Below are 23,320 nucleotides of genomic sequence, written 5' to 3' on the forward strand. Positions count from 1 at the left end.
TAAAAAGATTAGTCACCCCTCCACCCAGACTAGACTAAAACACATTTTGATACATACGCATTATGTTAAGATATTGGAGAGCATAATCAGATTCTTCCAAATTCTTTTGGAAAATCAAAATCGGAGAAAGTGGTGATTTATCATTCTCGTCCATCATCTGACCAAGGAGACAATTTTGCGAAAAAAGAGTGTCCAACTGTGGCCGTTTTGTGTTTGATCAGGCTTGGTCAGTGTTGTGAAATTCTGAATATATGATATATCAATCTCTTGCTTATACTTCGGAGCCTTCTGTGTTTAACCCGGTTGGGCTTAAACCGTCTTCCCGGGCCGGTCCTCAGAAAGAAACTTGCCCTAATATCGTCACCTGGTTTGCCGACATTAAGTCCGTATGAACTGTACGAAGCCCTGGGCGACGGAGAAACTTGCCCTAATAGCGTCAACTTGTTTGCCGATATTAACTCAGTTTGAAGTTACGAAGCCCTGGGGCGACAGAGTTGAACCCTGTCAAAACCCTACCGCTCGCTCGCGCTCTCTTTCTCTCTCTCTCACACCCCCGGCCATGGCCGACGGCGAGCGGACCTCATGGCGCCTCCGGTCTGGCCCCTACCTCGGCGAGATCTCCGCCCTCTCCTTCCTTCCCCTACCTTCTTGCCTCTCCTCTTTCCCCCTCCTCCTCGCCGGTAACCCCCTCTCCCTTTCCTCCTCCTCAATCTCTTTCGTTCTTTGAAAGCCTACTTGTTCTTATTTCCTTTATCTTTTCTCGATCAGGAACTGGATCACAGCTTCTGGTCTACGACGTGGAATCCGGGAATCTCCTCAACTCCTTCGACGTTTTCCAAGGGGTCCGGGTTCACGGCATCTCTTTGCGATTCCCCAACCCAAAGGAGGAGTCTTCCTCTCCGGACACCGCCTGTTTCTTGATTGCAGTGTACGGGGAACGAAGGGTGAAGCTGTTCCTCTTGCGTGTTGATGCAGCATCTAGCGGTCGGGTTCGGGATGGAGCGGGCGTCGGGCTCAAGTTAGTTTTCCGGTTACCAGCGTTCGACCACTGGGTCCTGGACGCGTGCTTTCTGAAGGTAAACTTTGGCATTTCCCATAATTGGATTTTCATTGGATGGTGTTTGTTGTTTGATTCTGATAGTTGGTGGCAGGAGGATAGTATTCTTGTTCTGGGTCTCAGTGATAATTCGGTTGCTCTCTGGGATCTTAGTATGTCCAATGTCGTTTCCCGAGTGAAATCCTCAGGTTTGATATCTCTTTGGAAACTTCACTTAGTTAGATTTAAGGAGATATTTATGTAATTGGCCTTTTACTTCTGCTCCATGAAGTAATTGGTCAGTATTTTGGTATATCTTGGTGAAAGTTGTTCTTTTTATGCGCATTCATTGTCTGCAGAGCGGTGCCTTTTGTACTCCATGAGGATGTGGGGAGACAGCATGAAGACTCTCCGTGTGGCTTCGGGCACTATTTTTAACGAGGTGTGTCTTTCTTATCATTTACTGTTTGATGTCTAAAATTGCTTTCTTTCATTGCCTTGGCAGTTTGGATCAAGGAAAGGTCTTTCTATGCATGAACTAGGTCTGTGGTTGACCTAGATGAGGTTTTCTAACTACTAAATTTCAGTATCTACAATTGTTTCGGAATCTTCAAGTTAGTCAATTTTCGGACTACTATGCTGCTGTCAATCTTCTTGCTTAGAATTCGATCAAGGCATCTAGTGCAGGGAATTAATCCTAACATTGGTGAGCAACAATCTGAAGTTGCATGCTTGAGTCATAGCTTGGACAATGAATGACCTTATCTGGTTTCTTTGGAACACCCCGCTAGTTCAACATCTTCTTGCATATTGTCCCTCTTTTACCTTTATGTTTTGTTTACTAAAAGTTCAATTTGGCTGTGGACATTTCTTGATTCAGTGGTGTGTCATAAATGTACTTTCATATGATTATAAAAGAAGGAAAGTCAATCAAAGATTCTGTACATTGGTGGTGGCTGAAAAAATGTATTACTTGTAAAAATATGCCCTCTATCACTTTTGACTTATTCTCTTTTTAAATACTACTCTCTTAGACATTTTTTGTTCTGTTACTAAATTAAAGGCAGTTCATATGTTGCTTTCAGGCAAATGCACTTGTATGTCAGCATATGCCTGTGAATGTATTCATAAGTGCATATACATGTGCGTGTTCGGATATAACTCATGGCAGTTTACCATCTATTTAGTCTTGGCCTTTATTGAGGTTTTCATTCTCTGTCTTGTCCTAGCTTTTGCAAAGAAGACAGAGATTATTTCATAGTATAGTCTCTTTTTTATAACTACTGGAAGTGTGTTGGTGTACACATGCCTATGCATGCATGTCTATGTTTCAAAGAGCACTAGTAGCACACATTATGTGTTTGAAAGGTATTAAATCTTCAAATTTTTGAAACTGAGTGGCAATTTGACAGATAATTATTTGGAAGTTAATTCCACGTGCTCCTCTTCCATTATCTAAATCTGCGAAGGAGTCTTATAATCCCAGCGTATCGGGCACAAAATCTTGGCCTCATGATCAACAATACATGGCTCTGCATTTAAGCAGACTCACCGGACATGAAGGTTCAATCTTTCGTATAACATGGTCCGCTGATGGATCAAAATTGGTGTCTGTTTCTGATGATCGCAGGTGAATAAGCTGGCTATCTTTATCTTCTATTATTTTTTTTTCAATGACATGAGGCTTTTAGTACATTGGCTGTTGTTATCCTAGGTCCTTAAGTTCTATAATAATTAGTGCATTCCTCATCGTTAGGACAGTGCTCGTGTCTGGATACTTAGTGATCAAAGGCAAGATTTTGGTGATCTCGGCGAGATTCCTGGTTATCATGTTGCAGCAAGCCTCACATTGTTTGGACACAGTGCTAGAATCTGGGACTGCTATATCTCTGATTCCGTAAGTTTCTTATTTTCTGTTTTTTTCTTGATTGGTTCTATGTATATGATTAGTATATACTATCCGCTATCATATTTAACGCATTACCACTCTTTTGTTGAGTGGGTTGCACTGCTTCTGCTGCATGTGTTTTGAGGTCCATAGTTGGAGATGCTGCTTGACATACTTGGGCATATTGTGTGTTCAGCTTATATATTCATATTATCTTGCACTTTTTGATTCATAGTAGCCTTGATGGTTATCAGTATATTTTTAACTTTATAGTTCTGGAAAGAAACATAGCTTGCTCATCACATTATCCTCAAACAATTATCTTTACAGAAACATAGCTTACTATTCTAATCTTGAAATAAGTTTCATCCGATAAACAAGTTCATCCAGCTCCAATTTATATTTTATTATTGGAAGTGCCTTAAACAAGGGAAAAAACCAGTGTGGTAGTGATCTAGTAATGTGCTACTTAATTGTTTTGTACCTTTGGTGAGGTGCCTCCACTCCAGCACCCCTGCCTGGTGGCAGAATGTTGGTGATATCAATAGGAGTGTTCATCTCAATGCTGAGAATCGTGCTGCATAGTCAACCCTGTTTTGATGGTTAATATCAAGTACCGTAAGAGATAGATTGGATACACTTTTTGGGTCTTCACAGTTTACATTTAAATCTACATCTCTAAGAGACGCAAATATGCATGTCAAGCCAAGGATAAGTCTTTGGATGTGGTGGCAAACAATCCAAGCTGGCTCCCACTTTAATGGCTCAGCCTTAATACGCCAGTATATTACTTGGTTACATTTAAAAGGCTTCAGTATTCAAGTTCATGCAGTATGTGATGTGTAGGTATTTCTGTTGCTTAATAGGCAAAAAAGCATATTCTACATGGTGAGATGCTTGTCTTGATTTAAAAATTTGGTAGTGTCCTCAAGTGTTGGGCCCTTGTAGGATCATGTTTTTCAAATTTTGCTGGGTATATGCACATAAAACAATTATTTTGTCACTGTTTATCATATTCTAAAATTCATATGAGCATTCATGCATTTGCCATTGTTTCAATCCTTGTAATGAATTAAAGACGACCACTTGTAAGCTAAGATATTCATCGCACCAGTTTTTTTTGAAAAGTTATAGGTGATTTGTCCAAAAGTAGTCATCTTTCAGATTTGTAAAGAAACAAACAACTTTCTTAAATATCAATAGTCAGAGAGTTGAGAAGTACTGAGACCTTCTTCCAAGGGACCAGATTTTCATCATCGAGTAAAAAAGAAAAAAAAAAGAAACTGAATGGATCTGTGAGATCATCTTAAGGATGCAAGGAATCTCCTTGGAATTGCGACTTTACTATTGATAGATGAATAAATGATGTTGTGATGGTTATATTAGGTTCGACCTATTTAGAAAGTTCTGACAGAATGTAAAAGTGCCTCGGATAATATATTTGAATTAACTTGTGGTATATTTTCTCATGAACTTTTTGTGATAGGAGACTGTACCATTAGTTCTCCAGTCCATAAATAAACAGTCTTATCTTAATAATCAATGTGAGAGAAAAGCTTTTTTAATGAAAACTATATATAAGGAACTGTTATACACAAAGTAGGTTGGGGAGATTGGCATGTGGAAGCATTTGCATATGAGCATTTTGTGCTATTAGACGAAATCTTTAACTATAGATAAATGAATTAGGTTGCATATGATTCCTATTTATCTGTATTGCAGTCATACTTTGTCAAGTTGAGGTAATTGAATGACAGAGCTTACATTCAGTGCAATGGCACATTTTCAATCACAACCCTGTTTTATTCTGAGAAACATGGATCTCTGATTGCTACTTCAAACTGAATTTGCCATTTAGATAGTTATTACAGCTGGCGAGGACTGTACATGTCGTGTGTGGGGAATGGATGGTAACCAGTTAATGATGTTCAGGGAACATATGTAAGTAGTTGATATATTGTACTGAATTAAACATCATAAATTAATGGATCTTTTGGTTAGCTTATATAAACTGCTATTGCAATTGTGATTCGTCTAGTGGAAGAGGAATATGGCGATGTGAATATGACCCAAGCTCTTCCCTTCTTGTTACTGCTGGATTTGATTCTGCAATCAAAGTGCATCAACTCCATTTCTTTTCATATGGCGAGGCAGCAGAACAGAATGTGGTGTCCAATGAGCCAAAGGACCAGAAAGAAATCTTTCAAATTTGTGCTCCTAAAGTATCAAAACATCTTGGTCTGATGGACAGGTAATATTTACTTTTGATTTATTTTACCTTCAGGTAATGTACCTTCCTTTCCTTTCAATTAAGTGTGAAGGGATGATATTAAATAGAAAATTGGGAAAAAAGAAAGGTTAGCCTCCTTTACTTTTGATTTTTTACCACTCTTTATTTCTCGAAGCTCGATCTCCCCCAAGATAAACCATATGCCAAGAGAAACCATGAACCAGAACAGAACTTGCCCCACCCATGAGTAAATATTTCGTTGTAGCCTCGTTAGACTATACACTTCTCTTGGTCATGTTTTCAAAAATTGCCAAAATGAGATGGTACGATTGGTACCGTATTGTTTCAATGCAAAGCCGACATACTATTGATGCCGGAATGCCGCAATAGCCGTAGCGGTACATGCCGGTGTGTACCAGTGGACAATATCGGCCATACTAGTCCGTGCTGGTGTGCACCGGTGGTATATTACCGACCACACCTATCAATATCAATGGGTTTATAATTTTTTGCAAGTTGTTGGTTTTGGTACGTACTGTCAATACCAGTATAGTACCAATGCTGTACTGTTCTGATGAAAAAGTGTACAAGGTTTGATCCTGGTTTTAAAATCCTGCTCTTAGTATATCCAGATAATAGCTAGGAGCATAAATTGAAACATTCTGGAGCTACAAAGATAGTTATTTAGTTGTTAGCACCAAATGTTATACTAGTATATATTCTAGGACTAATCAACTACTAAATGGATAATGTGAACTAATCCTATGTTTCATTATATAATGAAATAATGAAAATAGAAGAAAATGAAAACATATAGGAAATACAACATATAAAAATAGAATTAATATATCAATGCAATAATACAAAATAATTTCAAAACTGAAAAATTTAACTAGCCATATGGGGTAAAATATCTATGAATTTCTAGAATATTCTATTCAAAGTTTTTTTTCATTAATATCCACTTAGAAGATCATTGCTTCTACTGATTTGATGCTTTGCAAGCTTTATAGTTTGTTTTAACATACTAGTATGGTTAAATAGTCACTTGATTTTCTTTGAAGAAAGTAGAATTCTAGCATTGGTGAAGTTGGCAATGTAGTGTTTCTTTACATTTCTGAGTTCTTAACCTTATCATCTTGAACTTAAAGGTGCATTTTGGGAAGAAGATATAAACTCGTATTCTTACAAATTCTAAGTTTGGTGTGGTCTTGAAATCAGAATTCTAGGCTTCAAAGATGCTCCGATAGAGCATCTTTGGAGTATATGTTGGAGTACTTGCACATGCATCTGTTAGGGGAAATATTAAAGTACATGCACACATGTATGGAATGGAATGTTGACGCCAGCCAGCTTGAAAGATAATCATGCTATCAGCAAGTGAGGAAGGACTAAAAAGCAAAAAATTCAAATCAATCTCTCCAAATTTCATGGACAGGAAACATCTTCTTATCATTGCATGCTTAACTCTTCATTGCAGCTGTATTTCGTTGATACTTCTTGGTCCAGCTCCTAATAGTAGACTATAGTTTAAATTTGAAATCTTTAGTTTTTGATCAGTCATGTAATGTCAGGTTTTACTTTGACTGGACTCTTAAGTGAACAGTAATGCATGACAATAGTCGAATAGTCCTTTCATCAAGGTCCAATGTTATATATGTTGGAATAACTCTCCTCCTCCTCCATTACTTTCTTGTATGAGTGAGTGACTATTCTTCTTTACACTCAGCAACAATGCATTAAAACAGCAGCAGACTCTGCACAGTAAAATTGAACCAGAGTATAAACACCATATCCATTAAATGTAAAACATGTTGCCCATTCAATTGCTGCATGAAGTTCCAAGTTCATAATCTTTCCATATGACGTCTTACTATCTGTGTTGTTGCAGCAAAAGTGAATATGTTCGATGCCTACAATTCACTCGAGAAAATATACTTTATGTTGCCACAAATAATGGCTTCCTGCATTGTGCTGAATTGTGTAGTCCTTGGAATGTGAGATGGACTGAACTTGCGCAAGTAAGTGGATACGCACCAATCATTTGTATGGATATAATGGTCATGAACTCTTCAGAGCATTCGTTGGATATTGTTGCTGTTGGAGATGGTAAAGGAAATGTGACAGTAATCAGACTAATCAATGATGATTCCACCCCTAGAATGGCATTATCTTTCACCTGGTCAGCAGAGAAAGAGAGACAACTGCTAGCAGTATACTGGTGCAAGTCTTTAGGATGTAGGTAAGTAATATTACGTTATATTATGCTCCACCCATTTGAAATTCTTAACCAATACTTGATTGCTCTTTGTTTCCTTCATGCAGCCACCTTTTCACTGCTGATCCTAGAGGAACACTGAAGTTGTGGAAAATAAAGGATGCTTTACTATCTGATGCTCATGATACTATTGCAGATCCTAAAGTATTTCTTATTGCAGCATACACATCATGTTTTGGGGCACGAATCATGTGTATCAATGCATCAGTTGAAGAGGAGGTAATAATTTGTGTTGCGTGTATATAAATCTAATCAGCAATAGCCTAGTGTATATACTATAATGAGAAAACAAATAATGTATCTGACAAACTGCTTCATACAATCTTCATTATTTCTACCTTGTTCATGTCATATCTCTTGACCATATCAAAAGGATCTATGGATTTCATCTCCCCTCCTTTTGTTTTGCTTTCTGGTGGATGGTGTAGCTCATCTTATGTCAGCTATTTCTTTCCTCTTCGTTTAGATATTTTTCCAATGAATGGATGAACACAGTGTTGCTCCTTCATCACATGAGCTTATGATGCATAACCAATGAGATAGATCTACCTACTTTTTTGCCTTTTAGTCTCTTTCCTAACTTCCTGAGTGCTGAGTCAGGTTAAGAGGATGATAGTACCTCGATCCATAAAGTTGGAACCTTTTGATGTAATGTAGATTAAGTTAGACTAAACTTAATAAACCAACTCAAGATTGTTGTGTTAGACATGGCAATACGTCGTGGACAAAACAATTTGGTCTGCATTCATAGATTTTCTTTTTGTATTGTTTCTATTATGTAATATATCTTTTGCACATGCAACCCTATGTGGTTTGAGCATGTATAATTTAGATATGCATCTCATTCTTAGTTTGCTGCTATATATCTTTTACATTGGAGTGACTTTGCATCATTGTGAATGCAAGTCTGGAAAGTTGGCATGATTCATAAAAGGTTTACTCTAGGTTGAAAACATGTCTCAGTTATCCGCTTAATCCTTTTGAGTGGGTCAGAATAAGGCTTTATTTTTGTTTTCTAAAGTCTGTCAAGAATTATTTCCTTGATGCAAAAGTTAATAAAAGGACATTGAATTCTGTTATTGCATAATTGACCGTGACTTCCTTGTAGATTCTGATATGTGGTGACAAACGTGGTAATCTTACTGTCTTTCCCTTGTCGGAGGGCTTGATGGCATCAAGTTGCAGTGAGACAGTGGAGATCCCTGTTATTAATCATTTTAAAGGTGCCCATGGGATTTCTAGTGTCACAAGCATTTATATTGGTACACCAAATCTTGGCCATGTTGAAATACACACGGTAAGACAAAATTTGAACATGGATTGTGCCACCAAAAATAAGGACTGAAATCTGTTATGTTTCTCACTGCTTTTACAGACTGGAGGAGATGGATGCATTTGTAACTTTAAGTATGACAAGAATTTGCAAGAACTGGAGTTTATTGGGATGAAGCAAGTGAAGGAGTTAAGTACAGTCCAATCTGTTGTCACCAAATCGAACTGCGAGGAGGACTTAGCACTTGGCAGTTACACACTAGGTTTTACATCTGTAGATTTTATCATGTGGGACTTAACAAATGAGACAAAGGTGCTTGTTCCAGTCTGAAATGTTAGAGCTTTTGTTGTAAATTACATGCCATTCTTTATGCAATTCTAATGCGCCTCTATACATGATTTGCAGATAATACAGATTCCTTGTGGGGGGTGGCGCCGTCCATATTCTTATCATCTTGGTGCAGTACCTGAATACCAGAACTGTTTTGCTTATCTGAAGGTTTGTAGCTGTTACTTGTTCTCGCACTTGTTTAGTAAGTTGCTTCACTTAACCAGCCTCTTTGATAAGCAGTACAGAGAAATTTCACAAAAACTTTGTGTGCAATGTTTCATCAGGCCTTTGAGGGGTTTGAAAATCTTTGGTTCACTATCTTTTTGCACATGAATATTCTGTAACAATTCAAATGTTATCATTAGCTAGTATAGTGAATCAAGAAGGTGCATGAATTTTACAGTGAAATGAAGATGCAATGCAATAAGGTTGCATCGCTGTTTAGGAGGAAACATATAAAGTTAAGTGACATGAAAATTTGATTATTGGTAGCAAAGGAAACAATTTGAAGTTTAAATGATTAACATGGTGGCACATATACAATCTGCATACTTGATCCTTTTAGAATCTGAGAGAAGAAATTTGCCATCCTTAATTATACATATATGGGTATTGTGTGATATCCAAAGGACTGACATTATTGTGCATTCTTAGAGAATATTTAGATTTCTTTGAATGTGTTGCTTTTTTCCATTTTCATCTGTCATTGTCTATGTTATAACTCCTTTAAATATTCAGATCTGATATTTTTTTTCCATATATTTTCTTTTTGCTACCATAGCTTGTATTTTCTGTATATTTCCACACGATATTGGTGAATGATGCTTATCAATATTGTATCATTATCATGCCATATAAAGCGTTAGCTTTTTTGTGCTGTCAGCTCCTATTCTCATTGCATCGACCAAATAAAGTTCAGATATCTGTTTCTAATTGCTTCCTCGAAAAAGTCAAAACACATGTCTGCCACTATGAAACACCCAATCACTATCAGCAAAAAATGAATAGGAAACAGAATCCTTTGGTACATCAGCTACTCGCCTTTTTATATATTGGAAGCTTATCTTTGTGTTCAATTGTGTTTTCATTTAAAGCACTCAAGGTTTTGACTTACGTTTTGTAAGATATAACGCTTACATGCATAAATTCCTTCCACAAGGCTCAACAAGCTAACCATATAAAATATCAAAGGTGGAAAGCTCCTAGTGAAAATGTTAAATTAAAATTCAATTAAGTTCTTCGGTCAAGGATATACCTCATGATTCCTTAAATTTCATCAAAACCATGTTTTCTAAAGTTCAAAACTGTCTGTAAGTGTTCTGAAGGACATGGTTCTTTCTTTCTTTATCACTCTGTAATCTTAGATTCTGCAGAATTAAGTGCATATTCATATCTACCTTGCTTTGTGTGCCAGTCCAGAGCTTGTAATATCACTAATGTATGTTAAGTTTTGATAGTTCCCCCTATTCCATGACCATGCACTTCCTTGAGGAAGCTTAAAGCTTAATATGGACTGCATTTTTGCCAACTAAGCCGGCAGTAGTATGATATTAAAATAATATGTCTCTCTTTTCCAGGATCACACCATTCATATTCACAGATTATGGTTGTCCTCTGTGGAGAGTAAGTTATTTCCTCAGGTTCTGCACATGCAAAGTCATGGAAGAGAGATGCATTCGCTACGTTTCATTTTTCCGGAGTTGCAGTCAAATCTAAAGAGAAGCCGTTATTTATGGGTTGCAACAGGCTGTGAAGATGGAACTGTGCGATTAACAAGGTTGGACTATGTGATTTTATTTCTGAATAAAGCTTGAACTGTGCGATCAACTTCATTATATCATGTTAATGTTGATTCATGACTTTTGGTAGAAAGTTATTTACAAGTTATTTATCATCTCCATCCCCTTCTTTCTTCCCTTTTGCAATTTTGACTTACGCAACCCTAAGCTCATGGAATATAATATCTGCAATCTTGATTCTAGACAAGGAGATTTGACTAGGATGTGTCAATTTGATAAGAGAATTGATAGATCAAATATGTTGTATTGATGGCCGAAATGGGTTGCAAAGAAGTCGTGTGAACGATGAACTATTGCAAGTTGAGTAGGCTTCATGATAAACCTAGAGGGAAATGAGAAAGTACGCATGTAAGGAAGCTTATAAATTACGAACTGTGCCGATGATAAAGAATTATTCAGTTGACTATTGGATGTGCATTACATGTCATTGTCTGTGCTTCTAAATTGCATCTCTGGTTGAGGTTGAAGGGTCTGAAAAGAGGAGGGGATGCCAGTAATGTCTTACAAGTAACAAGAAGGAATTAGGGATGAATTCCGTTGCTGATTATTTTTCCTTCAACAAAACTCACAGAATGTAGGATTCATATAGCTGAATGTGAATAGATTGGATATAGCTGCGTTATGTTTATCATTGTCTCATCATACCTTGCACATAGAATTAAAAAGAATGATGTTTGCTAGACCTGACAGGGAAGGATCCTGCATATATTTACTCTATGTCAGTTAACAGGTGATACCTTCAGTGCAATTTTTGAATTATTGAGTCACTTTGTCGTAAATATTGCAATTTAACTTTCATTGTTTTATTCAAAGACCAGGAAACTTTAAGCTAATGGATGATAACTTTCAATATGATTGCTATTAGCAAGAACTTCCTAGACATTCCTCACAGTTTGTCAGTCTACAATAGTTTAATGTGATACTTGTCCATTTCTTCAGGACATCTGCCATGTTTAAAATGATTTATATACATCCCAATTTCCTTGAAGGAAATGTTTTTGAGGGATTTTCTTGTTGCCTTCATCTACACGATTCAAGAATAAATTTATTCAGTTTCATTTCCTTTCTCCATAAACATGTCTAGAAAAATGACATGGCTGACATTTACTGATTTTCTATTAACCCCATAGAGCATTATATGATATATGGTGAAAACTTAGGAGCATGCAATCAAGTTCATGAGCATATCAAGAGGCTTAGGAATTGGAAGAATTGGTAAAAGTAATGGAGAAATAGTTGTAGTTATTTGTTTACAATGAAAACTAGAGCTAGCCCCTTAGAGGATAATTCCAATCAGTGTGGAAATGTTGGAAGAAAAGAAGATATAGAACTAAATGGAAGTGAGGAGATAAGGGATAAGCAAAACTTCCATTGGTATTGAATGCTGCCCGTGACCAAAACAGTTGGCAAGAAAGAATTAATGATGCTGAGCCCCAAGATGTATAGGATAGATATTTTATGGTCATGATATATGATAGCATGTGAAATCACGAATAAACCAAGTAGATACATTCCCATATTAGGTTTCTTGATTTTGTAAACATGTTAGAATCTGCAAGCTAATTTGTATGTGCTTAAGCTTGTGCATGTTGAATATTTGCATGTTGTCTTTTCATTTTTCATTTTTCATGTTGGATGACTTCAAATTATTTTAAAAACATTATTTAACCAAGTTAGGCTAAACCCTGGATCTGTGTGATGCAGATACACACCTTTTGACATCAGAAGTTGGTGTGAATCTAAGTTGCTTGGTGAACATGTTGGTGGATCAGCTGTGAGGTCTTTATGTTTCATACCAAAGATTTATACATTCAGATGTGAAACTTATAATGGCTCTGGCAAATGTAAACGCCATCCTTCAGTGCCTAGGAAAGATGACCAGTTCTTACTTATATCTGTCGGTTCCAAGCAGGTCTTAACTTCTTGGCTTTTTCGAAATGAGACACCAGGCAGTGAACTAGCAAATTTAAATGGGATACTTGCAGAATCTGAATGTATGTCCGTTCCTTCCAAACGAGATTTTTCATCAATATCTTTTCAGTGGCTCTCCACGCATATGCCACCAAAGTTTTCTGGCAGTCAACGCAGGGTGGAAAAGCTGATGGAAATTTTTGAAAAGGAGAAGTCTTCCACTATAGAATCTACCCCATTTTGTAGATCACATTCAGTTGAAAACAGGGTGCAAGAGGTCAAATCTGCCTTCATTGATCAAACTGAAAATGACTGGAGATACCTGGCTGTCACTGCTTTTCTTGTGAAACATACAGATAGCAGGTAAACTTACATGATATCACATTCTAGTTTCCATTATTCCCAATTTCTGGGTGGAGCTCTGTATTTTCTTTATTTTATGCTTATAACTCTATAATTTCTTTTTTGTTTGATTGATTCAACCTGATCATATATATTTCCATTTAAAATAATAACACAGTTTAGTGTTTCTTCCTTGATACATCAGGTTAACTGTGTGTTTCATAGTGGCAGCTTGTTCTGATGCTACACTTATGCTGCGGGCTCTTCTTTTGCCTTATCGGTTGTGGTATATAATTTTCATCAAAGTGCAATTGTTTTCATCTGTTCTCTTTTCCCTCTCTCCTTCAATAGTCTTTTCTCACAATGATGTCTGAGAAAAACTTGTGGCAGTATCCTTTTAATTATTTCCTTCTACTTATGATTCCTTTCTTATCGACATGCGGTTTTGCAGGTTTGATGTTGCTCTATTGGTTCCACAAACATCCCCAGTTCTAGCACTACAACATGTTGTTGTTGCTGGGCGTTCCCACTCTAAAGGTGAGTAGTTTATCACAGTAGTTTGGTAATATCTCTAACTCATTCCTTAGCACAACCTTAGTTAGATACAAAGCATGTGCAGATTAAAAGTAGTTTAAGGTCATTTTCATGGTGTCATATTTGGCGCATTAGGAAATTAATGCAGTAAACAATTTGTGGAACTGAGGCGAAAAATGAATGGAGTTTAATGTAGTTGGGGAAGAAATAATTTGATAAAATATCCGGGACTCCGGAGTGGAGCACACTGAGGAAAGCAATGGAATATCAATCCACAATATTTTTCCCAGTTCTGTTCTGTTTGTATAAAATTTTAAGGTCGTTAGCATTTGCATGTTCATGCGCTCAAGAGTGTTTTCCAAGCATTTTGCTGTTGAAGGGAATGTTTTCCAAGCATTTTGCTGTTTAAGGTCGTTAGCATTTGCATGTTCATGCGCTCAAGAGTGTTTAGCATTTTGGCATCCTAAACATCTTTCCCTGGAATGCTTGTAGATGCGTGAAAATTGAGCGCATTAGCAGGTTTTATTGTTTCCATTTGAAATAAATAACGTCAGCAGGTTCATATAAGCATGAAATTTTAAAATGTTTCTAATACAGAATCAACCATGATGTTTGGGTCTGTCTATCTGCATACTGCTTCTCCATAACCATTCTATTGCCTTTGCCTGTTTGCAGATGATTCTCACAACAGAAATGTGTATATTGTTATTAGTGGATCTACAGATGGAAGCATTACTTTCTGGGATCTTACAGAAATTGTTGAATGTTTTATGCACCTACTTTTGGAGATTCAACCACAAATGCTTATTGATTTTCAAAGACGCCCTCAAACAGGAAGAGGTAGCCAAGGTGGGCGATGGTGGAGATCAATGACAACTCAATATTCAAAAAAGGTTATGCAACATGCTTCTAGTAGAATTAAAGTTGGCAGTGATGTTAATGGCCCAAGCCCAGATAAAACTGCAAATAAGGGTTTATCGGTGCAAGAAACTGATGCTGCGAACAGTGAAACAAGCTGTCGAGAAACAATGGGGAGCTGCCATATGCCAGAACGAGTTTCCAATATGTTGGCTTCTGAAATACATGAAGTACGACCCTTCTATGTCTTAAATTCTGTTCACCAATCAGGTGTCAACTGTCTGCATATTTCAGAGATGAAGGATTGCTTTCATTCAAGATCTGAAGGAGCTTACTGTGTCTTGAGTGGTGGAGATGATCAGGCAGTGCACTGTGTTTGCTTTAAGTTGGAAGTGCATTTGACAGACCTGGTTTCAAAACCCGGTGATCTTGGAAAGCAGGATGGGACAGTTCAGCAGCCATTGGGTATTCCACTGTGCATTTATTTTTCATATTTCTTACATCCCTTGGCAGTTCAGTAAATGAAAATTTATTTCTTGCAGGATCCAACTTCACCAGGAAGCGTTCTGATCTCAGTTTGAATAATGAAACTATGCTTAAAATAGTCAATCAAGATAGAGTTGCATCGGCTCACAGCTCAGCAGTGAAAGGTAGCTGCTAATTGTTCTTGTTTTTGTGCTTTTTCCACCGACTCATGGAGTCCTTCCACTTTCACCATGCCCAGCAATGCGAGTGCTCACTGCAACGTTAAAAGGGCACGTGGTTCTCACTTTGTTGCTTTGTTATGTAGGTATCTGGACAGATGGTATTTGGGCTTTCTCTACTGGTCTTGATCAACGGATCAGATGCTGGCAGATTGACCATTGTGGTAAACTAACCGAGCGTGCCCATTTGATCATTAGTGTGCCGGAGCCAGAAACGATGGATGCCATGGTCTGTGACAGGTAAAGCTCTTTGAGGATCTTTTCTGCTTTTCAGTTAATGTTTCTTGTATGAACCTGGTTGGCTAATATATCATTGATTCTTGCTATCTGGTCATCCAAAGAAACACATATCAAATTGCAGTAGGTGGCAGAGGCATGCAAATGGTTGAGTTCTATGCTTCTGATGAGGAGGATTAGTAAATCTTGGTGTCCTTTTACCCGTAGTTCTGCAGGTTCTGAAACTTGCTAAGACTTTTCAAGTTCATTAATTGTATTTTTCATAGTTATAAATATTCGTTTTCACTCATTTTCTTCCTTTATTCTAACCTTGAAAAAAATCCAGAAAAGTAGTGTTTTCTATGTTCCAGTATTAATGCTCTCGTCCTTGCAGATATACTTTGGACTGACGTCCTAAGAGACTATCTTGTTATTGACTTTTGGGGTAATATTGAAGAGCATGCTCTTGAAAATAATTCTGATTCAGTGCAACAATTCTTATGCTTCATTTATTCTCAAAGAGAACTTGTAGATGCTGATGATAACTATTCAGCATATTGTGAAAAATTTTGCAGTCAACTTAAATGCAGATGCAGGTTTGAAGAAAGGCTTTGTTTCCATCTATTAAAAATCTAAGAGCTCAGGGTTGAGTTGGTCTTTGTAACCAAAGTTGTGTCCCGACTTACCCCTGTAAAAATATTTATTTGGTATAACTGCAGAATTTTCATGTAACATATGCAAACATAAACAGCATAAGAAAATACGGTGCATGCCTCATTCTTTCTTAAGAGTAACTTCAGCTTTACACAAGAATTTATCCTGCCACTTCTTTATTTAAAATTCCAGTCTTGTGATATACTACACAGTATCATCATTAAATTTGGTCATTTCATGTCCAGAAAACAAATCCAGTTATATGTTCTCTTTGGAACTGTTGCTTGGCTTCAGGAGTTGTAGAGAATATCATTCCGACATTTTACTTTTGTATGGTGAGTCTGAGACTAATTTCTTCTTTATGGCGGCTATGTATTTTATTCGGATATGGGCATTGCCGTGGGATTGAGGGCTCAAAGGCAGTGGCTTGCTTGCCCGCTAAAGATGGGAAGAGAGAGCCATGGCTTGTGGCTCAATATTTCCAACAATACTTTTAAATAAATAATTCAAATAATAATATTTTTTTTCACTCTATTTATTTGTCATTTATGGCATATTTACATAAACACGGTTAATATTGGATATTTCAAATATTAAAATATATTTACATAATTTAGTAAATATTTTAAAATTAATTATTCATATATTAGAAAATATATTCTTTATTACAAATAAATTTTATTTGTAATACAAATAATATATTATTATTAATAAATCCTATGTTAGATTTTTTTGATAACTAATAAGTATTTGGTAATCATTTACCGCTAATTAATATATTAATATATTAAATAATTAATACTTATAATTATTATTAATCAATATGTTAATGTATTTATAATATATTTTCGTTGCAGGCTTTTTAGAAGCGCCACTATGTTTTCATGTTCTCTGCGGAACAAGGTGGCAAAAGGTTCAGAAAGCTGGCGTGGAAGTCCATTCCCAAAAGCGTCGCAAGCACGGTCCGCTTTCCTTACCACTGAGTCCATATAGGACTAGAGAAAGGCACGACTTGCAGTATCTTGATGCTTTCGAGCTCATACATTTTTTTTTATTTCTTATGAAAATAGAACTCTAGCACCACTGAGACCCCTTACACAGGAGACGGTCAACAAAGCTTTCATAGTGGAGAAAAGGCTCCATAAATGCTAGGCAGAGAGAAATCTCCTAGGAAGCAGACTAGATCTGATATATAGAATTTAGTCTCGAGATGCTACCAGATGTTTTAGATGCGAGAGCTGTATTATCAACGAGAATGTATATAGCTTGAAGATATAAACTGTTTTGCATGCTTGTGTGGGAGGAGGTGTTGATCTAGCAAGATGCTTTATAAAATATTTAAATCACATAAAAAAAAAAATCAAACAATTATAATAAAATAGTTGTAAGAAAATATCTGGCCTGTGAGGTGTGAGAGGCACGCCAAGAGACGCACTGTCCTAAAGCCGTTGTTGCCTCCCCACGTGCAGGTATTGGCGGTCAGCGACGGCTCCAAGATACAACCCAAACGGCTCACAGCGGGTCTAATCTACAGTGCACGTCTGTAGTAGGCAGATTACCTAGTCTATATCGGTTGCCCAAAATATAAAATAATATAGAAAATTATAAAAGAGAGAATGGTGGTAGAGAGAAACAATGAGAGCAAGAAGAAGACTCTTGTATATGTATTTTTATTAGATGTAGGGAATGGCTCTTTTATAGGCCTTGTGTAATCCAACCATCACGGTTGAATACTTATGGCCTCATTAAGGCCATAATGAAAGATAATGGGAAGTTTTGAAACTTCCAAATGGAATTTGAAATACTTAAATGTTACAACAACTCTTTTAAAAATTTGGGGGTTACAAATCTTTTTTATTTACACCTCTTTAAAACTTTTCAAAATTCATTCAAATTCCAACAGTCCCCCACAAGTTTCAAAACTTTATAAAATCATGTACATATATATATAGAGGAATTTGGGCAGCTTTATACTATGCAATGAGTGCAGGTGTCTTCTGGACTTGAACCTACACTTAGTGTTGACAGTTCTAACCTGAAGGATCATAGTGAACTAAGTCTTGAACTAGACCCTTTGGACCAGATTTTAACATGCCACACACATAGTATTGATATAGACTTGGTGCGGGTTAGCGCTATTTATGGCCATGCGCTGAATCTTGATTCTCATGAGAGTTATTAGAGAACAGCCCAATTCTCATAGTCGCGGCCTCACGACAACTCTCATTTAGGTGAGTCCTCCAAGAATACATGTGACCTGTATCCTGCAGGAGTATGCCTGCCTCGGGCTCATTCAGGGTAACACCCTTCCTTAACGTCACATATCAAAGCACTATTGCCATAGGGATGAGCATGAGACTTTCTCTTTAAAAGTAGTGCTGAAATGAGTCACGCAATATGGATTGTTTCTACCCATTGAACCTTCTTCATGGGATCTCCAATCACAAAGGTTGGGTTACCTCCCTAGGTGACTCCCTTATGGGCTTAAGCCCATCCCCCTCGACAAGTCAATGATAGCTCTCTTAGAAAGAGATTTGGTCAGCTGATCAGCTATATTTTTCTCAGACTTTACAAATTCCAAAGACACAATATTCTTATTCAATAGGCTTTTAACTGATTTATACCTCACTTGCAAATGCCTATTCATTTTCTTATTGGTATGTGCTTGCCCTACTAACTCTATTACTGCCTTACTATCACAATGTATGGAAATGGCAGGTATGGGTTTATTAACTAAAGGCATGTCAAGCATCAAGTTCTTCATCCACTCAGCCTCAGAGCAAGTTGTATCTAAAGCTATAAGTTTTGACTCCAAAGTACTGCGAGAGATAATAGTTTGTTTCTTAGATCCCCAAGATATTGCTGCTCCACCCAAAAGAAATACATACCCTGAAGTGGACTTTACATCCATATTGTCTGTTTTCCAATTCGCATCACTATACCCTTCAACTACATTCGGAAATCCCTTATAACACAATAAGTATTCCAAGGTTCCTCTAAGATATTTAAAGACTCTCTCTAAAGCAACCCAATGATCTTTGCTAGGATTATGAGTATATCTACTAAGTCTCCCAACAGCATATGCTATATCAGGCCTAGTTTTATTTACTATGTATAACAATGATCCAATCATTTGTGAGTACTTCAGTTGAGATACTGGTTCACCATTATTTTTCTTCAAATGCACATTTAGATCATATGGTATTGATATAGATTTACAATCAAAATAATTAAACTTTTTTAACATCTTTTCTATTGTACTGGTTTGATTAAGAGTAATTCCATTAGGTGTTCTTTCCAACTTCATTCCTAAAATTACATAGGCTTCTCCTAAATCCTTCATGTCAAGCTTTCTAGAAAGATAAGACTTAACATCATTTACTATCTCCAAATTTGTCCCAAATATTAATATATCATCAACATAAAGACATAAGATCACATGTTCTCCATTACTCTCTTTGTAATACACACACTTATCATATTCATTAATCTTAAAGTCATATTCTAAGATCACTTTATCAAACTTCTCATGCCATTGCTTAGGAGCTTGTTTTAAACCATACAAGGATTTAACTAACTTACAGACCTTATGTTCTTGACCTTTAACTACAATACCTTCAGGTTGCTCCATATATATCTCTTCATTTATGTCTCCATTTAGAAAGGCAGTCTTAACATCCATTTGATGAATCACTAGATTATGCACTGATGCTAAAGCAACTAAAATTCTAATCGTAGTTATCCTAGATACAGGTGAATATGTATCAAAGTAATCTATTCCTTCCTTTTGTGTAAAACCTTTAGCTACTAGTCTAGCTTTGTACTTGTCTATGGTTCTATCAGGTTTTAACTTCTTCTTGAACACCCATTTACACCCAATAGCTTTATTTCCAAGAGGTAAATTAGTTAACTCCCAAGTGTTATTTTGAATAATAGACTCTATCTCACTTTGTATAGCTTCCTTCCAAAATGGAGCATCTAAAGAAGACATAGCTTTCTTATAGGTAGTAGGATCTCCTTCTGTTAAAAAGGTATAAAATTCGTCTCCAAAATTTTTCTCTATTCTAGACCTTTTACTCCTTCTTAACTCTAATTGTGTTTCTGGTTCCTTAGATGCACTTGTACTAGTGGAAGGTTTATCATTAGTAGATGATTTATCTATTACTTGGTGTGAAATTTTATTTTTATAAGGAAATATATCTTCAAAATAGGTAGCATCTCTAGATTCTATAACTGTGTTATTTGAAATTTCACTAATCTCAGAGTTTATAACTAAGAATCTATTGGCACTACTATTTTGAGCATACCCTATAAAGACAGCATCTATAGTTTTAGGCCCTATTTTCTTTCGCTTAGGCTCAGGGATTGCTACTTTAGCTAAACACCCCCACACTTTCAAGATTTTAAGATTAGGTGTTCTTTTCTTCCAAATTTCGTAAGGGGTCTTATCATTATCTTTCACAGTTACTCTATTCAATATGAAACATGCAGTAAGAATTGCTTCTCCCCACAAATTCTAAGGTAGCCCAGAACTTATCAACATCGCATTAACCATATCTATTAAAGTTCTATTCTTTCTTTCAGCTACTCCATTAGATTGAGGAGAGTATGGCGGAGTTATTTCATGTACTATTCCATATTTCTCACAGAAGATGCTAAAATTAGTAAGGGTATACTCACCTCCTCTGTCGGATCTGGGTTTCTTAATCTTTCTTTCTAATTGATTCTCTACTCTGGTCTTATAAATCTTGAATTTATTAAACACATCATCTTTAGTTTTTATTAAGTACACATAGCAGAATTTCGAACAATCGTCTATAAAAGTCACAAAATACTTATTTCCTGTTCTAGTAGGTGGTCTGTTCGAATCACATACATCACTATGTATGAGCTCTAAGAGTTGAGTGTTTCTTTCTACAGACTTATAAGGCCTTTTAGGTTGTTTGGCTTGTACACACACTTCACATTTATGTTTGAAGTTTAGATTGGACTTAGGGACTAAGTCTAGATCCATCATTCTTTTAATTTTCTTTAAGTGTACATGTCCCAATCGTTCATGCCATACATTAGAAGATTCAACATTGAAAACACTTGAAGAGATAACTTTAACTTCTGAAAGTACATTTAATTTAAACAACCCCTCACTAATAAATCCTTTCCCAACAAATACATTATTTTTTAAAATTACAACTTTATTGGATTCCATAACAACCTCGTATCCTTGTTGGACTAAGGATGACCCACTAACTAAATTTCTTCTGATTTTTGGAACATGTCGCACTCCTTTCAAAGTTAAGATCTTTCCAGATGTCATCTTCAAATCTATGTCTCCAACTCCAAGCACACGTGCAACAGCGTCATTACCTAATGTTACACTTCCTCCATTTGATTTCTGATAAGTTTTAAAATAACCATGATCAAAACAAATATGTACATTAGCTCCAGAATCTAACCACCAATCTTTATTTCCATAAGTAAAATTAATAGAAGAAGAACTAAAGTTATACCTAAAGGATGGCTCGGCTGAATTCTCTTGATCCATCAACATATAGACTTGGGCCTTTGGATCTCTTTGATAGTGATTTGATTTGGGCTTGGGCTTATACTCCTCAGTCTTCTTGAAGAAGCAATCTTTCGCCATGTGATTAGTTCTCCCACAAACAAAGCATAGCCTTTTCTCACTTCCTTTGCCCTTGAATGTTTTATTATTATTATTATTACGGTATTGGAAGTTTTGGTTTTGGTTAGAACGATGGTGGAACCTATTATTTTTCTTGAAGTTCTTACCCCTATGTTGGAAATTATTTCTTTTGTAAAAATTCTTAGTATTATTTTTAACTAGGTTCACCTTAGGAGTCTTTTCATCCTCTTTCTTAGTATTGGCTCTATGTTTTTCCTCAACTCTAAGAGAGTTTATGACTTGGGTTAAGGATAACTCTCCTTGTTTATGCCTAAGGGTCCTAGCAAAATCATTCCAAGATGATGGCAGCTTATCTATAAGACAGGAGACTTTAAAATCTTCACTAAATTTGGTTCCCTTTTTCTCAACTCGTCTCAGAAGTTCTTGATACTCATGAATTTGATCTCCCACTAGTTTATTGTCTACCATTTTATAACTATTAAAATTTGAGACAGTGAACCGATCAATGCCAGCATCTATCATTCCATATTCAGCCTCTAAAGCATCCCAAAGTTCTTTTGCACTTGAGGTAGTGGCATGATACACATCATAAAGATGGTCAGACAAAGCACTAAGTATTCTATTATAGCAGTGATACTCTACTTGCTCATTAGTCATTCGAGAAGGTAACTCTTGATTAGACCGTGGTTCTTCTATTGCAGATACAAGTTCTAACACAGTCAACCAATATTTAAGTTGTCTTTGCCACCTACGAAAATTTTGTCCACTAAATTTTTCAAGCTTAATACTATTAGCTTCTTCCATATTTGCCATTCTAAATTTTAAACTCTAAGTTTTTAAAGTTTAAAAGGGCAGTAGAGTATTCAACTGTGAGAAAAAAAAAATAACAATAACGTCACTAATGAATAAATTTAAACAAGATGTTCCTAAGAGTATCTCTTAATAATATACTATGTAACAATAACTTTAAATAGTAAACTGTTTTTTTTAAAATTAAAACAGTAAACTGTTTTTTTTTTTTTGTTTAACAGTAAATTGTTTTCTTTGATTAAACAGTAAACTGTTTTTTTTTATTAAACAGTAAATTGTTTTTTTATTAAAACAGTAAACTGTTTTTTTTTTAAATTAAACAGTAAACTGTTTTTGTTAAAACAGTAGACCGTTTTTTTATTAAAACAGTAAACCGTTTTTTTTTAATTAAACAGTAAACTATTTTTTTTATTAAAACAGTAAACTGTTTTTTTTGTTCAAACAGTAAACTGTTTTTTTTGTTCAAACAGTAAACTGTTTTTTTTAACAGTAAATTGTTTTCTTTGATTAAACAGTAAACTGTTTTTTTTCTATTAAACAGTAAACTGTTTTTTTATTAAAACAGTAAACTGTTTTTTTTATTAAACAGTAAACTGTTTTTTTTTGTTAAAACAGTAAACTGTTTTTTTAATTAAAACAGTAAACTGTTTTTTTTAATTAAACAGTAAACTGTTTTTTTTGTTGATTAAACAGTAAACTGTTTTGTGTTAAAACAGTAAACTGTTTTTTTTATTTGATTAAAACAGTAAGCTGTTTTTTTTTAATTAAACAGTAAACTGTTCTCTTTAATTAAGCGGTAAACTGTTTTTTTTTATT

At 35.9% G+C, this 23,320-nt stretch overlaps 1 protein-coding gene across 3 annotated transcripts; it reads left to right on the forward strand.

Moving 5' to 3' along the window:
• Positions 1-485: 485 nt before the first annotated feature.
• Positions 486-16,209, forward strand: LOC103721829. Of its 3 annotated transcripts, XM_008812185.4 has the most exons (22): positions 486-680; positions 769-1,076; positions 1,152-1,245; positions 1,396-1,478; positions 2,449-2,666; positions 2,798-2,933; positions 4,783-4,865; positions 4,963-5,175; positions 7,046-7,396; positions 7,480-7,651; positions 8,541-8,729; positions 8,808-9,017; positions 9,111-9,203; positions 10,613-10,812; positions 12,539-13,108; positions 13,293-13,373; positions 13,539-13,624; positions 14,297-14,944; positions 15,022-15,129; positions 15,270-15,423; positions 15,525-15,635; positions 15,794-16,209. In XM_008812185.4, exons 1-21 carry the CDS (start codon positions 560-562, stop codon positions 15,598-15,600), a joined length of 4,194 nt encoding a protein of 1,397 aa, XP_008810407.2. In that variant the 5' UTR covers positions 486-559; the 3' UTR covers positions 15,601-15,635; positions 15,794-16,209. The 3 variants fall into 3 exon arrangements, with proteins under 3 accessions (XP_008810407.2, XP_038979940.1, XP_038979942.1); XM_039124012.1 differs by having other exon boundaries at positions 769-1,245; XM_039124014.1 differs by lacking the exon at positions 15,525-15,635 and having other exon boundaries at positions 769-1,245.
• Positions 16,210-23,320: the final 7,111 nt, after the last annotated feature.

The sequence above is a fragment of the Phoenix dactylifera genome, chromosome 1 (assembly GCF_009389715.1).
Source record: "Phoenix dactylifera cultivar Barhee BC4 chromosome 1, palm_55x_up_171113_PBpolish2nd_filt_p, whole genome shotgun sequence".
In the NCBI taxonomy this organism is placed as follows: domain Eukaryota; kingdom Viridiplantae; phylum Streptophyta; class Magnoliopsida; order Arecales; family Arecaceae; genus Phoenix; species Phoenix dactylifera.